The sequence below is a fragment of the Trichoderma aggressivum genome (genome assembly GCF_033847375.1).
Source record: "Trichoderma aggressivum f. europaeum strain CBS 100526 chromosome Unknown scaffold_020, whole genome shotgun sequence".
Lineage (NCBI taxonomy): Eukaryota > Fungi > Ascomycota > Sordariomycetes > Hypocreales > Hypocreaceae > Trichoderma > Trichoderma aggressivum.
This window is the reverse complement of record NW_026946386.1, coordinates 26,884-43,081: the sequence shown is the minus strand read 5'-3', so window position 1 is coordinate 43,081 and position 16,198 is coordinate 26,884. Positions and strand designations below refer to the sequence as shown.

Below are 16,198 nucleotides of genomic sequence, written 5' to 3'. Positions count from 1 at the left end.
GTTGTTGGACGAACCATATGACGAGATTCGAAACGCGTTGTAAACATGGCTTCAACTACTATACCTACTGCAATGAGATGCATATTAAGAAGGCCTTTTTCATTACACAGCTTTGAGTTAATTACTCTATTAGACCCCTTTTTTAGAAACTTCAAAAGCTTTTGCTTAGCTTCATTGTTTACCTAGAGATTAAAAATTGGCTAAAGAAATTCAGGACATCGTTTGTGTTATCTAAAGAGCAAATCTTCGCAACATCTAAGTACCTATAGTTAGCGCATTTCAATTTATTACCATATCATATACACAGTTTGACAACGTACATTGATCTGGGCGAATGATGATCAAGCAACCCTCAGGATGAATACCGTATGCTGCGTATGCTTTCCCATGACCTGAGTTGTAACTCTCGTCATCCACGAAGACCTTTTGGAGATCTGGCCATGTTAGCCTAGGAAGTATTGGACCTAGCCTCACTACCTCACGTTTGATCTTCCATTTGCCGGTTATCGGGGTGAACACTTCGGGAATCATGTTTTGTTCAACCTTGACACGATTGGACGCAAGCACAAGCACTCCTTGGATGATGGAATTAGTATCCTGGCCATCTGGTGTAAAGGTATCGATGATGCCCTGCAGTTCTGCTGCAGTCTACATGCATATAACTTCTGTCAGCGTGGCGGCCCTACAATGTATTTGGGGATCCGACGGACCTTGATAAGCCTGGCGGCCGCTGTCTGCTGCAATATGTCACCAGCGAAAACAACAACATGCCACCGAGAATCGGCGGGGAGTGCTGCCACCAATTGCACTGGGCGGGCATCGCAGAACCGGACAACCTGGGCGCTGGGGAAGCGCGTTCCGACGATAACGCTCCGAGCTAGGCTCTCATCAGCTGGGCCTGGAGATACAAAGACTGATTCTTCGTATCTCACGCCTTGGCCGGCTGTGTATCGGCCTGCCTTGACAAATTGGTCCTTGAAATTCTGCGAAGAAATTCCATTCGCTTGTCTGTAAGAAGAGGAGAAGAGCTTTGTAAAGAATCGGTCAAAATCGATCAGCTGTGCGGCCGTTTTCTGGCGCTCCGAAACATATGTTTCCAGAATTCTGGGAGAAAATTGGCCCTGGAGAACTGCTGCCAACTTCCAGCCAATGTTGTAGCCATCTTGCAGGCTCACGTTCATCCCCTGTCCGGCCTTTGGCGAATGCGTGTGGCAAGCATCACCTGTGAGAAAGACACGCCCAGCCTTGGCAAAGTTGTCAGCCAGGCGCTGTCCAATTGAGTATGCCGACCACCAGACTGTCTCCATAAACTCCACGGAATAGGGGTGGAAAATTCGACGCGCCCGTTCCTGCAAGTCAGCTAACTTGACGTCGCTGACAGCCGCATCACCAAGCTCAATGTAGAAGCGGACCATAGAGTCACCCTCGCGGGGGATGATCATGAGATTTCCGGCGCGTGAGTGGATGATTGCCTTCTTTCGGATGTCGGGGAAATCAGTTCTGGCGTGGAGGTCCATAACACCCCAGACGGCATTCGTTGAGTCCCCGACCATGGCAAAGCCCAGGGATTTCCTAACCGCGCTATGAGCTCCATCACAGGCCTAGCCTATTGTTAGCAGTGAAGCAAAAGTGTGAGAAGGTGGTTGTTTGGCCAACTGACCAACACATATTTTGATCGGAAGACCCTTTGTTGCCCATTAGAAATGGCTCTGGTGGTAACGCAGTAAGCGGTGGAGTCTTCGTGAACGATATCATCAATTTCCACGCTTTGTACGTCGCATCCGTACTCAATCCCCGCGCTTCCGGACACCCGCTCTATCTCTTCAATCAGCATGCCATTTATCCTCGCCTGATTCAGGATGACATGAGGTTGATGGCTCAAGCCAGGCTCCGTGTCGGCTGCGTAGTGAGTACGTTTAATGCCCTCGCCCTCTGCAGCCCAGAAAGCAACCTCGAGCACATGATAGGCCTCTTTGAGGAGGTCCTCGGCTATGCCAAAGCTTTCGAATATCTCCACGGTCCGACACTGCACACCATCTGCTTGGCCATTCTCGAGCGGGCCATCTCGGCGTTCCACGATCTTGTAGCTGATGCCACATCGTGCTAGCCAGACAGCCGCGCAAAGCCCCGCAGACCCGCTGCCACAGATGAGAACATCGACTTGCTCAGCCATAACGCCGTCTCGCGGTTACGACAGCTTCACAAGGCGCACAAAGATTATCAAGATGTCGTATGACGTCTATTTCAGACAGGTTGTACGGATGGCTGCCTCTCAACACAACGGGACAGTTGTAGCGGACCATAAGCCGGCACCGGATCTGCTTCCGGGGGTTTCACACCCAGAGCCCGGCATTCGGGATCCCTACCCGCCCGTGATGGCGCTCTCCATCTTCCGACAGACGCATTAGCCATCCGTAGAAAATACTGTAAGGGATTTAAAATCGCTGTTGAATGTTGGTATGGATTGTATGAGACGTCTAATGCATATACGGGTCCACTAAAGTATCAGAATGGCGACCTTTTCTCTTTCTGAGCAGGCTGCGGCTGATATTCGTAGCCTTCTCGATGTCGCTTGCACGGGACAACCGACTGGCGTGCCTTGTGCTAGTGCCGTTGTTGTTAGTATCGGTTCTCAGCCAGAAATCTTCGCGCACTCCACGACGGCTTCATTGGGAAGAAAGGGCTGCAAAGACCGTAGCGATATTTACTGGCTGGCGTCTTGTACAAAGCTCGTCATTAGTATCGCTTGTATGCAGCTCGTCGAGGCATCAATTCTCCGTCTCGATGATGCAGACCAGTTGGAAGATCTCTGCCCAGAGCTTGTAGATCTCAAGGTTGTGCAGGAGAATGGCTCTCTGGAGCCTGCGCGGTCCCGCATCACACTACGAATGTTGTTGACTCATACAGGTATCTTGTCACAGGCTAGCGTAGAGAGAGCCATGGAAATGCTAACAATTGAAAATAGCTGGATTCGGATATTCATTCCTGAACGCCAAGCTTCAGGCCTATTCTAAAGCATATCGCGCTGACGGAGTCAATTTCAACGAATTTTCCGGGTACATGGATGACATTCTACAACCTCTTGTCAATCAACCAGGAGAGGCATTTGAGTATGGTGTAAGTATGTCTACTGTGTAATTTTTCCCCCCAATACGCTCATGCTAAGCCGTATGTAAGATCTCTATGGACTGGGCGGGCGTAGCCGTTGAGCGAGTTACAGGCTTGAGATTAGGTGATTACATGCAGCGCCACATATTTATTCCCTTGGGCATCCGTGACTTGACTATGACCCCCTCGTTTGAGATGAAAGAGAGATTCGTTGGCATGTGGCAACGCAACCAAGAGGGCCACCTCTCTCCTCGACCACCTCTCCTCAACCGTCCGTTGGAGTCAGATGCAGCCCACAGCTTCCACAGCGGCGGCGCGGGACTTTTTGGGAACATTCGGGAATTTGGAAGTCTGTTCAACGTAAATTATTATTTGCCATTGCTGTGCTGATTCCTGTCTTAGAAATCCTTGCCATGTTGCTGCGAGACGGCAGGTCTCATTCGGGCCGGATGATACTTGCGCCTGCTACCGTTGAAGCCATGTTTACCAACCAGCTAACATGGCTGCCAAACTTTGCCCGATGTCACTTACCTGCCATAAAGCCGGAGCTGGTCTATGAGGCCGAGGCTTTCTATCCACCTTGCCCGCCGCCGACGCCGCAAGGTTGGGGACTGGGCTTCATGATTACTCACGGCCCGACCGGCCGCTCTGAGAAGACTAGTCAATGGTCCGGCCTATCCAATGCGTTTTGGTGGTGTGATCGGCAACGTGGCGTTGCTGGCCTCGTCGCATCACAGATTCTGCCGTTTGCTGACCGCAAAGTTGTTGAGCTTTGGATGGGGATTGAAGCCAAAGTATACAAAGATATTGAGACAGAATGATTAGATAAGTAGACAGGATATAGCCGTCTAATTATGGAAGAACTTAAAAATTACTTGAACAATATGAACTGGCTGAATTTTCGAATCTTTAGATGGTACTCCAAGTGTTATAATTGCCATCCAAGGATATCAAGGTTCACACGCTTAGTTGACCATGTAATCCACCATCCAAAGACAAGTTCAAGCTAGTGATCCCATCTGACATGCTGCTAGCCAGAAAAACAGCAGCACTTGCGATATCCTGTGGTTCTCCAAGTCGCTTGAGAGGGTGTCGTTGTGTCATTTCTCGCTCGATTTCGATATTGTCCGTCATTGCTGAGATCATCGCGGTTCGCGTGACTAAGGGGTTACGTTGGGTCAGCGTTGATACTATAAGCTTCTGTGATAGCCATACATAGACCTACATCCTGGGAGAATTGAGTTGCAATGGATACCGTGCGGGGCATAGTCCATAGCTACTGCTCGTGTAAAGGCGATTACGGCCCCCTTGGTGGCGGAATATGCAGGCGTGCCTGCTTTCCCCAACACGCCGAGTATTGATCCGATGTTGATAATAGTGCCAGCCCTACTGTCTCCGCGATTTCTCTCCTGGCTCATCATCTGAATACCAGCATATTTGCAACCAAGAAAGACACCGCGCATGTTGACCCCCCAAGTTCGTTCAAACGTTTGCAGTGACGTTCCCCAGATGGGTCGCGGCTCAGAGGCCTCCGGGGCAATGCCAGCATTGTTAACCATTCTACACACTATCAGCTTCTAACAATAATGACTCGACTATATGTTGTAGAACCTACATGTCGATTCGTCCAAATTGACTTGTTGAATCCCGGATGAGCTTCAGCATGTCATTCTCATCTGCAACATTTGTCGATATAAAGACTGCCCTACCCCCTTGATTACATATTATTTCATGTGTGGGCTGATGTTTGTTACCGTTGGAGCCAGGTGTTTGGTCGGCACAGACGACAGTAGCGCCCTGCTTGGCAAACTCCAATGCCATGGATTGCCCTAAGCCAGAGGAGGCTCCCGTAATTACAGACACTTTGTCTGCCAGCAGCCTAGCACGAGAAATAGCAGAAGCCATGATTAAAATTACAATATACGTAAATACTGTTCACATTAATCTATTAAAAAGTACTTTATGTCGCCGAGACTTTAAGTATATATAGACGGAAGGCATGCCGCCTGTGGGTCAACCTCCGGCTGCATATCCGCATGTCTTCCCGTGTAGTTCTAGCCCGGTACAGACAATCATGTATACAATCAATGGAATTATTCTTCAAGGTTTTCAACATATAATAAGTGTCTTGGAGTTGGGGGATTTATGAAAAAGGCGTGTATTTCGTTCTTCCTTAGACTTACTTTTTTGTAAAATAAAATTCGAGTTAGCGGTAGCCAGATCATCATCTTCAGTTAAGATCATCCCACGACAAGATTGGCTTCACAATCTAATGTTCATCAGTAGTTTGAACCCATGCTAAGTTGTAGCACTTACGAGTCCCGATTCCAAGTCCCTGATCGCCTCATCAAGTTGCTCCGGGGCATAGATCCTTGCCAAGCAGTCGACGGGGAATTTTCCATCCCGGTAGAGCTCTAGAAGCTTAGGAATTAGCTGCAAATCGAAGAGTTAGCAAGCCTAAATATACTAGTATGGGGAAGAGACTCAATACAATATGCGGATCAGCGGCTCCTTCAATGACACCAATCACTCGTTTACACGACAGCAGCAAATCCAGGGCATTGATTTGCAAGGTTGTAGTTGGAGCCGGAACTCCCACTAGAGCTAGTGTGCCACCATGAGCAAGGGCTTTCACTGAGGCTTCGAGCACCCCAACCAGACCGGTTGTGTCTATGATCTTGTCTGGACCACCCGGGATAAGGGTATGAAGCGCGGCCTGTAAATTTGACTCTAATGCCGAGTTGACAATATGTGTCGCCCCCAGAGAGGATGCCAACTTCAACTTGGCTTCAACGACATCGATAGCAATGACTTGTCGCACCCCGAGGGACTTTGCAGCTAGCATCGCCGCTATCCCAACGGCTCCCATGCCCACGACGGCTACAGAGTCTTGAACCCGGGGTTTGACCACGTTGAATACAGTTCCAGCACCTGTCAGGTAGCCACACCCCAATGGAGGTAATGTGCGGAGCTCTTCTGGCTTCGCATCAACCTTGACTACGCTCGCCTCTGTGACGACAGCCAGCTTGCTCATAGAGGACTGCCCAAAGAACTGGCCATGAACCTTTGTGCCGTCTAGGAGTGATATCGGTGATTTTGCTCCAGCGTCTCGACGGGCAAGGCGGACAAAGTTGGTCTCCGTCATGTGTGGACATGTGCCACACCGGCCTTCGAGACAGAACCTACATTGGCGACAGGAGTGGAATGAAAGCAGTACACTGTCTCCTGGCTTCAAAGATTTATCTTTGACTGCGGAGCCTGTCCACCTCACAACGCCTGCTCCCTCGTGCCCGAGCACAGCCGGGTAGCCTCCCAATGGCATGCCACCATGCTGGACAATGACATCCTACACGAGGTCAACAGAATGGCAATACCACGAGAATAGCAGAAGCACATACGGTATGGCATATGCCTGTGTAACAGATCTCCACTAGAACCTCGTTTGGTTGTACCTCGTCCAAGACTACATCACAGAGAGTAAACGGATTGCCTTTGCCCAGTACAACGTAGGCTTTCGTGCGGATGTTGCTCGGACCTTCCATTTTCAAAATAGAAATGATTTCAACTGCAAGGGGAAAAAAAGCAAAAGGTAATTAGTCAACTGGAAAAGCATTGGTTTAGGGAGCAGAAGCATGCTATATACTAGGCGAGTCAAGGTGCTGGGCCGGAAACACTTCCGCCGCTCCACTCAATTGGGACCAACCGACCAACATTGAGAGGGATATGATAAAAATATCCAAATGTTTGACCGGTTAGAATGTGCATCTTGGATTCCTGGAAAGGATAAGTGTCCAGATACGACGAGTACTACAATGCACGTTTAATGTAAGGCTTATACTCAGTCGCATTTTAAGCTAGCTACAGTTCGCAAAATTTCCTCTTAGCCTGCCAGATGAAGATCTGTGATGGTGATTGTTTTTAGTTGTGTAAACTCGGCAAATCCTGGCTTCAGTTAGCGTGGCTCCAAAGATGGTCCGTAACAACCAAGAATATGTTTACCCCAAGGCACCCCAAATCGGCCCCAACCGCTGTCCTTGACGCCTCCGTGAGGCATATGCGCCTCGTCATGGATCGTCATAGAGTTGATGTGAACTGAACCGCTCTCGAGACGCCGCCCAATCTCAATAGCCAGTGGGATGTTGGCCGTGTAGATGCTCGCCGATAAGCCGTATGTCGTGTCATTGGCCAATGCCACGGCTTCGTCGATTGTGCTGAAAGGTATGAGCAGGGCGACTGGGGCGAATGTTTCAGTATGCCAGATCTTCATTTCCCTAGTCACATTGACGAGGATCCGAGGCGTCAAGAACGAGCCATCTTGGTGCGCACCCTCTCCGCCACCCAGAATTCTTGCTCCCTTTGCCCAGGCATCCTCTAGAAGTGCTGCAATCTTGTCCACTGAAGCCCCATGACAAACGTTCTTACCCAACCGCATCGAACTTGCGGCGAGCTTCTCCGAGAACTTGTCGAGGACACTTTTACTTACAAGGATCCGCTCCGTCGACATGCATACCTGCCCATGCTGCGTACGTATATTAGTCTTGTCTGGCGTGAGAACAGGATATGAGCCGACGTACGTGTGTGAAAGCTCCAATGGCGGCTGCCTGTGCTGCCTTATCGAGGTCGGCATCTGTGAGCACGAGCTGTGCAGACTTACCGCCCAGTTCAAGCAGAACTGGTTTACAGTGCTTCGCAGCGTTGGCTGCTATAATCTTGCCCACAGCTGTGCTGCCTGTGAAATTGATCTTTCGTACACGGCTGTCCGAGACGAGGGCGTTCACAATCGATGCGGCGTCTTCCTGCGAGTGCTGTATGACGTTGAGCACACCCGCCGGGAAGCCTGCGTCGTGAAAAAGCCTGCCGATGAAGTGATGAACCATTGGGGTCTTCTCCGAAGCCTTGAGAATTGTTGTGTTGCCGCAAGCGATGGGCGTTGCCACTGCCCGCATACCGAGAAATAATGACGCGTTCCAGGGTGCGATGCCGACCTGAACACCCAGAGGTTCTCGGAAGACCATGGCCAGCATATCATCTGATTGCTTACTGGGCTGGACGACAGCATCCGTGGTGTGCATGATCTGGCCCGCTAGTTCTTCCAAGAGGTCGATACTGGTCTGAATATTAATTTGATGGACCATAAAATCGTCAATTGGCGTCTCGACCTGCAGCAAGCACGAAATAAAACAAATTAGAGTCATATATATGGACACGTCGGGCATCTGTCACGATGATTTTACTTGCCCGCAAGATAGCTGCCGCTTCATCTTTACGCTCTTGTAGCAGATTCGCCGCCTTGGTGAACATCTCCCGCCGCCGCCATGGGCTACTCCGTTTCCAGATGTTAAAGGCCTGGTAGCTACTGTCTATTGCATTCTGAACAATCTCCAGTGTAGCGCCGTGTGCCGTCAGGGACTTACCAGTGTCACTGTTGGTTACTGGGAACGTAATGCTCGACAAGACAGCCTCGTTGCCGATCCACAGAGGAACCGTTCCGCTCTCGAGCAATGACATGATCTTTTCTAGTATTGGTACAGTATTTCCTTGCAATGAAGCTAGCTTTCAGACCGCGGAGAGGCTCGCACATTTCATGGGCATAGGGTTCTTTTTGACCCTATTATCCGGACAATGTTGCTATGGACCGGATGCCTATCCGGCCTTTGTGGGCTATGATCCGTTACGGCTACTACGCCGCATTGGCTCGAGGCCGGCGGGGAGACATGGTTGTCCGAATGCGAGCCAAGGAATAAGCCGATACATAGCATACTCTGGTATATTTATAAATATTTTATATTATCGGTAATATTGTAAATTCTATGCAGGTAGTTCTTATAAACCGTTTTCTGCCTGCTCTTCGTAATACAATCCTTGTGTTAGCCACGCAATATCAGGCGTATTATACATCCAAACGTGCTGATCAAAGCGTCTATCTTCCTGTACAATGTCCGAACGAGACAGTTGGCTTGGATCTTCGTTCCAGGTAGAAAGGTCTGGTCGCACATAGCCATTTTCACGGCTCGGCACGGCTACGGTGTCCGGGGTTTCGAGGGCACCTAAATCGTTCATCATTCCTGCATCCATATTTGTTACCCTGGTGACCTGCATATTTGGATTTAAAGGGAGACAAACCGGTTCGATTTCGGTAGTGAAAGACTTCTTGCTGCACCGAGATGAGAAATTTGCGGCAACGTCCCGCCGCACGGCTTCGACTCTGGTACCGTTTGAGAGCTGTGAAACAGCGGCTCAGTCCGTCGAGAAGTGAGGCGTCATCCATACATTGGATATGCTTTGGAGAGCATAGAAGACTGATGAGAAAAACCATGGCGCAGCTATGTATATCTGTGAAGGGACATGAGCACGACTTTTGACCCTCGGATTGCCAGAGGTGACATACAGAAGACCGTGTACCACGGTGGAGCAAGGAGGTCCGTCTTAAAATACATATTCTCCTCAATGAGCTGTAATAATTCCTGTGCTCCAGACACGCATTGGTCGGCTGCCTTGATCACCATTTCATCTTGCATCGAACCCGTGCTTAATTCACTTGATTGAGATGCTGGATCACAGAGGCCTGACAAAACCGGCCGGAGCATCATTAAACGAACGTGCAGATATCTTTTCACGCTTATTAGTGCTGTCTTGTCGTGCCATACGTTTGAGGGACAGGTTAACATACCTAACCTCCAGAACTGTCGCCTGCCTACGGTACACCACCTCTCTATTTGATAGGTTAAGCGTGGGGGGCTCTCCGCTATTCTTATACTGACTGGCTTGAAGATGTGATGGCAGTCTTCTATGCCATGCTGTGAGTAGACTATCAACGGTGAAAAGCTTGTGGAAATCGACATTTTTTGCCCCACTGCTGAGCGAAGGTCCCGGGCTTGGGTTGGGATCCGAATGGTACAACGTGGTTAGGACCTCGCCTAGGATTTCTTGCAGTTGGACCGTCTGAGTATAACATTCTGTCAGGCTCGGTATTTCATCTGGCTGCGATCCTGGAGCATCCGGAAGCCGTGTTAGATATTCATCATCTATCGCTAGTGGAAGGACGAGCTGGCCCTGCGACATGGCCGCGTGGACTATCAAGGGCCGCCCGTACGTCAAGCAGAGGACCCTGACACGCAGTAAGTCACCAACCAAATGCAGAGAGAATGTGGCAAATAAGAACTCACCGATCCAGCAACACACAACCCGCCCATGCCCGTCTTCTCATCTCTGTCTCCGCTTGGTCAAGAGCCTGTGCTGGGCAGCAGCCCTGGTTGCAGTTTTTGGGATCATGGTGTAGCCCAATGTTCTGGGCGACACGTACCGCAAGCCCGACGATGTTCCAACAAGTGCTCGACATCTCAGTGCTCTGTAGGTACTGGCCCATGAGCAGCAATGTCTGTACGAGAGCCAAACTACCTGCAGCGAGCATGTCTAGATCCATGAGCTTCTTAGCGCGCTCAAAGAAGCTGCGGCTCAATTGATCCCGGTCTTTGTGGCCCATCCTAGGGCTGAAGAGGGCACCTAAAGCAAACACGCTGTTGAGCATGCAGTAGAATAGACGGTCACCCATAGAGGTATAAAGGCCCGCCCGCGTGATGGTATGGGCCTCTATGCCAAGACAGCGTGGCCCAGTCTGAGGGTACCAGACCATACGGTAGCGTTCCTCGAACGACGGCCGATGGATAGATGGATAGAGTGAGTGTGTCCAACGCCAGTAATTTTCCACAAGATCGTTGGCTTCGTCGCGTGGAGGGACCGTCATGCCAAATACCGCACTGTCCGTCTTGAGTGAGTGGGAGCGCCCAGATGAAGCACAAGACGGGCTCATGACAGAGACCAGTTCATGTTGGCATTGGGAGCACGGCCTATCATTCAATACAGACCAGTGTTTACGGCACTGTTGGCCCATAGCATTCCTTGCTCTGTCTACCAGACTTGCAGTGCTGGAGGGACCAAAATACTCAGAAGGTCTCCGGTTTCGCCTACCACTGATGCTATTCAAGGGAGCTATGACACCCATTGCGTTAACATCAGTGCCGTCGCTAATTGAGTCGGCGTCAGGATCCGGATCTGGATCTGGGTCCTGGTAGGCTGGAGAGGGCTTGCTGCACAATAATGAATGCGACAATGCCTTCGGCGAATCAGGAAAGCTATTATTTACGACAGGTCCGTATTCAACCTGTACGTTGGTATAGTAGGGCGGCAGGTTCTCTGTAGTCTGTTCAGCTGGTGGGCTTGTTAGCTGCGCCATTGGCTGGGGCATCTCCATCTCCGGGCTGGCATTGGCGGGTTCCGGCGGTGACAACTCTGGTAACAGAAGTCTATGAACAGATTGGCCCGATGGATGATTCTGTGACGACTCAAGCTCTCGTATTCGAGCCCTGAGACCCTCAACATAACTGTGAAATTGTCAGAAAGGGTTCTGACATCGGATTTACAGGGTTGAAAACACTACCTATTGGTCCACACCTTGCTGATCCTCTCCTCGTTCCAGACACAACTCGTGATGCTTCGTCGACGGCATGCGCCGCATACAGGCTTCGCGCCGTCACACTTGCGCTTCCTATCGCGGCATTCATCACATGCCAACGGAGTGCGGCGCCGTTTACGAGTGCCTCCTGGTTCGGGAGACCCGGCCGTAGATCTCGGCGACATTTGTGACACCGTCGGCTTGCCGCTATGGCATCTGCTAGACGGCACGGGAACAAGTTGAAGTCTGGGTAAATGAGTTTGCCGTGCGATAATTCAGATACAAGATCTGATTTCATGTGGCCTCTAGCACCCTGCTTAAATGATTTGAGGTATGGCACTTGGTTACACACCGTGGGTTACACACCGGAACCGACGGTGGCGCCAGGCTGCACTCCGCTTTCTCCGCATATTCCCCAAGACTAAACATGTGCAGTTGAAAATTCCCCATGGGGCAGCCACTGGTGGATAAGATGCTGCTAGACAACTATGGGTATGCCAGTTGAGGTGATTCTGAAGGCCCTAATCTAAGGGGGGGGCATTAGTTGCCCCCTTACCTTTCATTTTTTAAACGAAGAAGTATTACAGTATTTATCTCAACCCGAGTTTGTAAAATGTCTCATCCTGGGGCTCCATGGGACGAATCACCCAATGACAAATATTTGAAACTTATTTGGAACTTACTTTCTTTTTCATCAAAATTTCACAGCAAGCTGGCCTCAGCATGGTGAAAAAATTCGTTGAAACAGGTAAAATAAGTATCTACGCGCACATGAGGGGAACTTGGGGAATACGATCACCATTCCGGATAAGTCTAGTCTGGTGGATATGTGCAGATTATCTGTTTCTGTATGCTGATCGTGTCTCGATTCCCTCTTTTCTTGCAAACGCCTTGCATGGACAGGGCCCGAGAGACTTTCGGATCTCGCGTGTTCAAGACCTTGGACAAACACAAATATGATATGTGGTACATGCAATCATGGCCACATCCGGTGAGCCGAGAATTAGTAGTCTTTTATTGTAACGATGATCAATAGGAAGCTTTCAAATATGTTTCGTGAAAAGAGTGGTTTAGTATGATGGGGACCAATTCGTCTCGTATTATTGGAACTAGGTCGACGCTAGCGGAAACGCATCCGGCCTCACCTCCGGAAGCACATCCGGTGCGAGCTGTTGACGCTTGGGGATGTGTTCAATATTGACCTATTATCGCGATATCTCATCCAAACGGCTTGGAGGCTTTCACTCAACAAGCCATTCAAGTTCAAGGGCGTCTGTGTTTATTATTTAGTGCAAGGCACCAGTTTCAGAAACTCAAGCACATAAATACGTCTCTCAAATTTACATAGAGAGCCGGAAAGGGTTGCCAATCTGAAAGACTGGCCTATCGGAGATTGTGCCCTTGCGTAAGATCATGGCGCTCTCTGTAGCAGGCAGATATGCTATTATCACTGGCGGCGGCTCAGGTGCAACTACCTGCCATTGTGTTAGACGGCCCTAGACTGACTACTATTATTAGGCATCAATCTCGCGTTTGCGAAGAAGCTCCTCTCGCGCGGGTGCTCCGTTCTAGTTGGTGATATAAGCCTACGGCCAGACGCCCAGGAGCTTCTGATACAGTATCCGCACAATCCTTCAACACCGCCATCTGCTAGCAGGCCTGTCGCTCTCTTCAAGAAGACGGACGTCACATCATGGCCGCAGTTGTTGGCATTGACTCGAGCGGCTGAGGCGGCCTTTCCACAAATTGACATTGTTGTTCCTGGTGCTGGTATTTTTGAGCCTAAATGGAGTTCTTTCTGGAACCCTCCAAAATCACCGACAAATCCAAATAGTCCTTCACGAGATAACGCAGACGGCGACCCAGGTCACTACGCTGTGCTAGACATTAACCTGACGCATCCAATCCGGCTCAGTCAGCTTGCTATCGCCCACTGGACCTCACGTCGTATTACGGGCTCGCTGCTCATTGTTGGTAGCATGGCTGGATACGTGCATGGTATCGGATCACCATTATACTTTGCTAGCAAGCACGGCGTGCACGGCTTTGTGCGCAGCCTCGGCCGTCTGCGAGACACGGTCGGAATTCGCACGGCGGCTATTGCACCGGGTGCCGTTAATGTATACTTATACCAGTTGAAGAACCAGGGGCTTCTGCTGACAGTATGTTCTTGTCTAGACACCGTTATGGAGCGATGATCCCGATAAACGCAATATGATTAGTGCAGACGAAATCGCGGCCAGCCCAGAGGATATTGCTGACGCTATGTTAGAACTGCTGGAGAATCCACAATACGGCGATGGGACGATATTTGAGGCAACAGCCAGAGGTACACGGGTAGTTCCCGCGTTTAACGCTCCTCCGCCAGACATCGAAGACGGAGGTATATCAGAGTATGAGGCCGTAGTGGCGAGACAATGGGAAAAGGAAATCACCGAAGGAGGGCTGCTGGTTTAGGCAGATTCAACTCAGATATCTAGCCCCTCTATGAGGCTTGCTTTTGTTTCCCACCAGTTTGCAAAGCCCTGAGTATTACATGTGTTTATGTTAGTTACATTTTTTAAAATTTCACCAGTGTCCTGACCATAAGCAATGATAGTGATGTAGACAGGACGGATGGGTGTTGTTGAGAATAGGGGCACCGACTTAGTAGAAGTAGCGGTACTTGATCAACAGGGGGCGGTCTAGGTCACAGGCATAAGTAGGCGGCCATAGTAATAGACTAAGGCCAATTGACATACATTTCAACAGGTGTATATAATGGATAGCAACTGTCATAATGCAGGGCTGGCCTAATCTTTGCTTAGGGTTAAGCTAGACAATTGCTGACAAAAGAGTACGGATCCCCGAGGTGGGCGCTTTGAATTTGAAAAATGCCACGGAAGCAACTCCGCAAGCTTCCATGGAGAATGGCTTCAAGAATTCCACTATGCGATGGCTAGCGCGACTGAACGAAAAACCCCCTTTCCATTCGAACCGAACACCCATCCGAACACATCTCAAGATAGCTGGTCACTATTGACTGGTGACAGGTTGGGGACAGCATACTTACCCCTCCCCACAGTCGCAGTAAATTCATTCTGTCGATTACAAGTTAAAAAAAAAAAGCACAGACATTAGTACGACTACTTCGGCAAATTATTCTGTTCTTAGTGAGTGCTTAGGGGTTCATACCTACCTCCCCGATTCTTCGTACGAGGCGGTTGTGATCCGCTAGCGGCGAAGTAGAGGATATTGATTAGCATGTAGGCATCTTATCCGGGGGGGCTGATCGAAGAGGTTGGCATTGCGGGGGAGATCTAGAGTTCCGCCATCTAGACATGCATAAAATACGGCATGCTGTCCTCCCTGCTGTGGCAAATCAGCTACCAAGCTTCAGATACTATTCTCAATCGCATCATATTCATCATACCACCACAGAGATGGAACCCAAAGAGCTAATGCACACACAACTCGCCGATGGGCTCCTGTTTGGCGAGTCCCCTCGCTATTACAACGGCCTCCTCTACATCAGTGATATGACTGGACGCATCATCTACACCATAAACCCTTCTTCGGGTGAGAAGAAGGCCCTCCATCAGGTAAAGAACCAGCCCAACGGCATGTGCTTCGCCTCCGACGGCTCGCTCATCTGGTCTTCTATGTTTGATGCAAAGCTATACCGTCGAGATGCCTCCGGTAAAGATACACTGTACGCCGACATGTCTGGCGTTATGACTGGTTATTGCGGCGACATGGCAATCGACAGCACTGGCCGTGTCTACTTGGATGACACAGGAGCACGGGTCTTACACGGCGAACAGCCGCGGCCGGGCCGCCTTCTCGTCATCGAGACAGACGGCTCGGTCAAAGTCGCTGAGGAGAACATCATCTTTCCCAATGCCTTATTTATCAGCCCCGATGGCAAGGCGTTATATTGCGCTGAGACTTTTGGATATGGCCTACTCAAGTGGGACATTGGTGCTGGTGGCGAGATCTCCAACCGCCAAAAGGTGTGGTCCCCCGCCACAATCTCACCGACCGGTGAGGTCGGTAACACCTCCCACGGCCTTATCGGGATCGACGGTGTATGTATGGATGGCGAGGGAGGCATGTGGCTGAGCTGCTTGGGCCTAGAAAAGTTCATCCGTCTCGACCAGCAAGCTAACATCACTCACGAAATCCATGTAAATGGTCATGCGACGGGACTGAAAACGTACTGTGTATCCTGGAGAAGTTTGCCAAGCCCGGCCATATACTATACGGCAGCGATACTCCGTACGCAAATAACGACATTATTGACTTCCACACATCTCGACAGGATGCGTACCGATTCCAAGAGCCAGCCCTGGCCGCCCAGGTGAATCGCGAAAATGCTCTAGCATTGTTCCCAAGGCTGAAGAACCAAGTGTTGCATTGAATGGCACGTGAATCTTGTCATTGAACTGAGTTCTCGTGGCATCAGAGTAGATTTTTATCTACAATGCTTGTTCGAGAATATACACGTGGCTATATATACCAAGGTGAATCTGATCAGTCATGACAAAGTACAGTAGACAATGGAATTATATACTTCTACCTGAGGAAGGCCTCGTTGTAATTACTGCAGTGCATGTTAAGAGGCAATGTATTGACTGTAATTGGTACATTTACAATATT

The 16,198-nt window shown here is 49.9% G+C and overlaps 6 protein-coding genes across 6 annotated transcripts; 3 read left to right on the top strand and 3 right to left on the bottom strand.

Moving 5' to 3' along the window:
* Positions 1-178: 178 nt before the first annotated feature.
* On the bottom strand, positions 179-2,173 carry Triagg1_5552 (uncharacterized protein; the record flags this gene model as incomplete). Its single annotated transcript, XM_062900079.1, has 5 exons — positions 179-255; positions 321-434; positions 483-648; positions 711-1,601; positions 1,661-2,173. 5 exons carry the CDS (start codon positions 2,171-2,173, stop codon positions 179-181), a joined length of 1,761 nt encoding a protein of 586 aa, XP_062755352.1.
* A 337-nt stretch (positions 2,174-2,510) lies between these two features.
* On the top strand, positions 2,511-3,929 carry Triagg1_5551 (uncharacterized protein; the record flags this gene model as incomplete). The annotated part of the gene is made up of 4 exons (XM_062900078.1): positions 2,511-2,907; positions 2,966-3,117; positions 3,178-3,457; positions 3,511-3,929. The coding sequence occupies 4 exons, from the start codon at positions 2,511-2,513 to the stop codon at positions 3,927-3,929; spliced, it is 1,248 nt and encodes a 415-aa protein (XP_062755351.1).
* A 136-nt stretch (positions 3,930-4,065) lies between these two features.
* Triagg1_5550 (uncharacterized protein) lies at positions 4,066-6,650 on the bottom strand (the record flags this gene model as incomplete). Its single annotated transcript, XM_062900077.1, has 8 exons — positions 4,066-4,268; positions 4,334-4,668; positions 4,724-4,784; positions 4,863-4,987; positions 5,358-5,377; positions 5,425-5,541; positions 5,600-6,454; positions 6,507-6,650. 8 exons carry the CDS (start codon positions 6,648-6,650, stop codon positions 4,066-4,068), a joined length of 1,860 nt encoding a protein of 619 aa, XP_062755350.1.
* A 338-nt stretch (positions 6,651-6,988) lies between these two features.
* Positions 6,989-11,745, bottom strand: Triagg1_5549 (transcriptional regulator family: Fungal Specific TF; the record flags this gene model as incomplete). The annotated part of the gene is made up of 10 exons (XM_062900076.1): positions 6,989-7,050; positions 7,108-7,627; positions 7,683-8,267; positions 8,314-8,624; positions 8,940-9,330; positions 9,379-9,407; positions 9,497-9,717; positions 9,779-10,216; positions 10,275-11,489; positions 11,546-11,745. The coding sequence occupies 10 exons, from the start codon at positions 11,743-11,745 to the stop codon at positions 6,989-6,991; spliced, it is 3,972 nt and encodes a 1,323-aa protein (XP_062755349.1).
* A 1,228-nt stretch (positions 11,746-12,973) lies between these two features.
* Positions 12,974-14,017, top strand: Triagg1_5548 (uncharacterized protein; the record flags this gene model as incomplete). Its single annotated transcript, XM_062900075.1, has 3 exons — positions 12,974-13,025; positions 13,079-13,680; positions 13,739-14,017. 3 exons carry the CDS (start codon positions 12,974-12,976, stop codon positions 14,015-14,017), a joined length of 933 nt encoding a protein of 310 aa, XP_062755348.1.
* A 965-nt stretch (positions 14,018-14,982) lies between these two features.
* Triagg1_5547 (uncharacterized protein) lies at positions 14,983-15,959 on the top strand (the record flags this gene model as incomplete). Its single annotated transcript, XM_062900073.1, has 2 exons — positions 14,983-15,726; positions 15,774-15,959. 2 exons carry the CDS (start codon positions 14,983-14,985, stop codon positions 15,957-15,959), a joined length of 930 nt encoding a protein of 309 aa, XP_062755347.1.
* Positions 15,960-16,198: the final 239 nt, after the last annotated feature.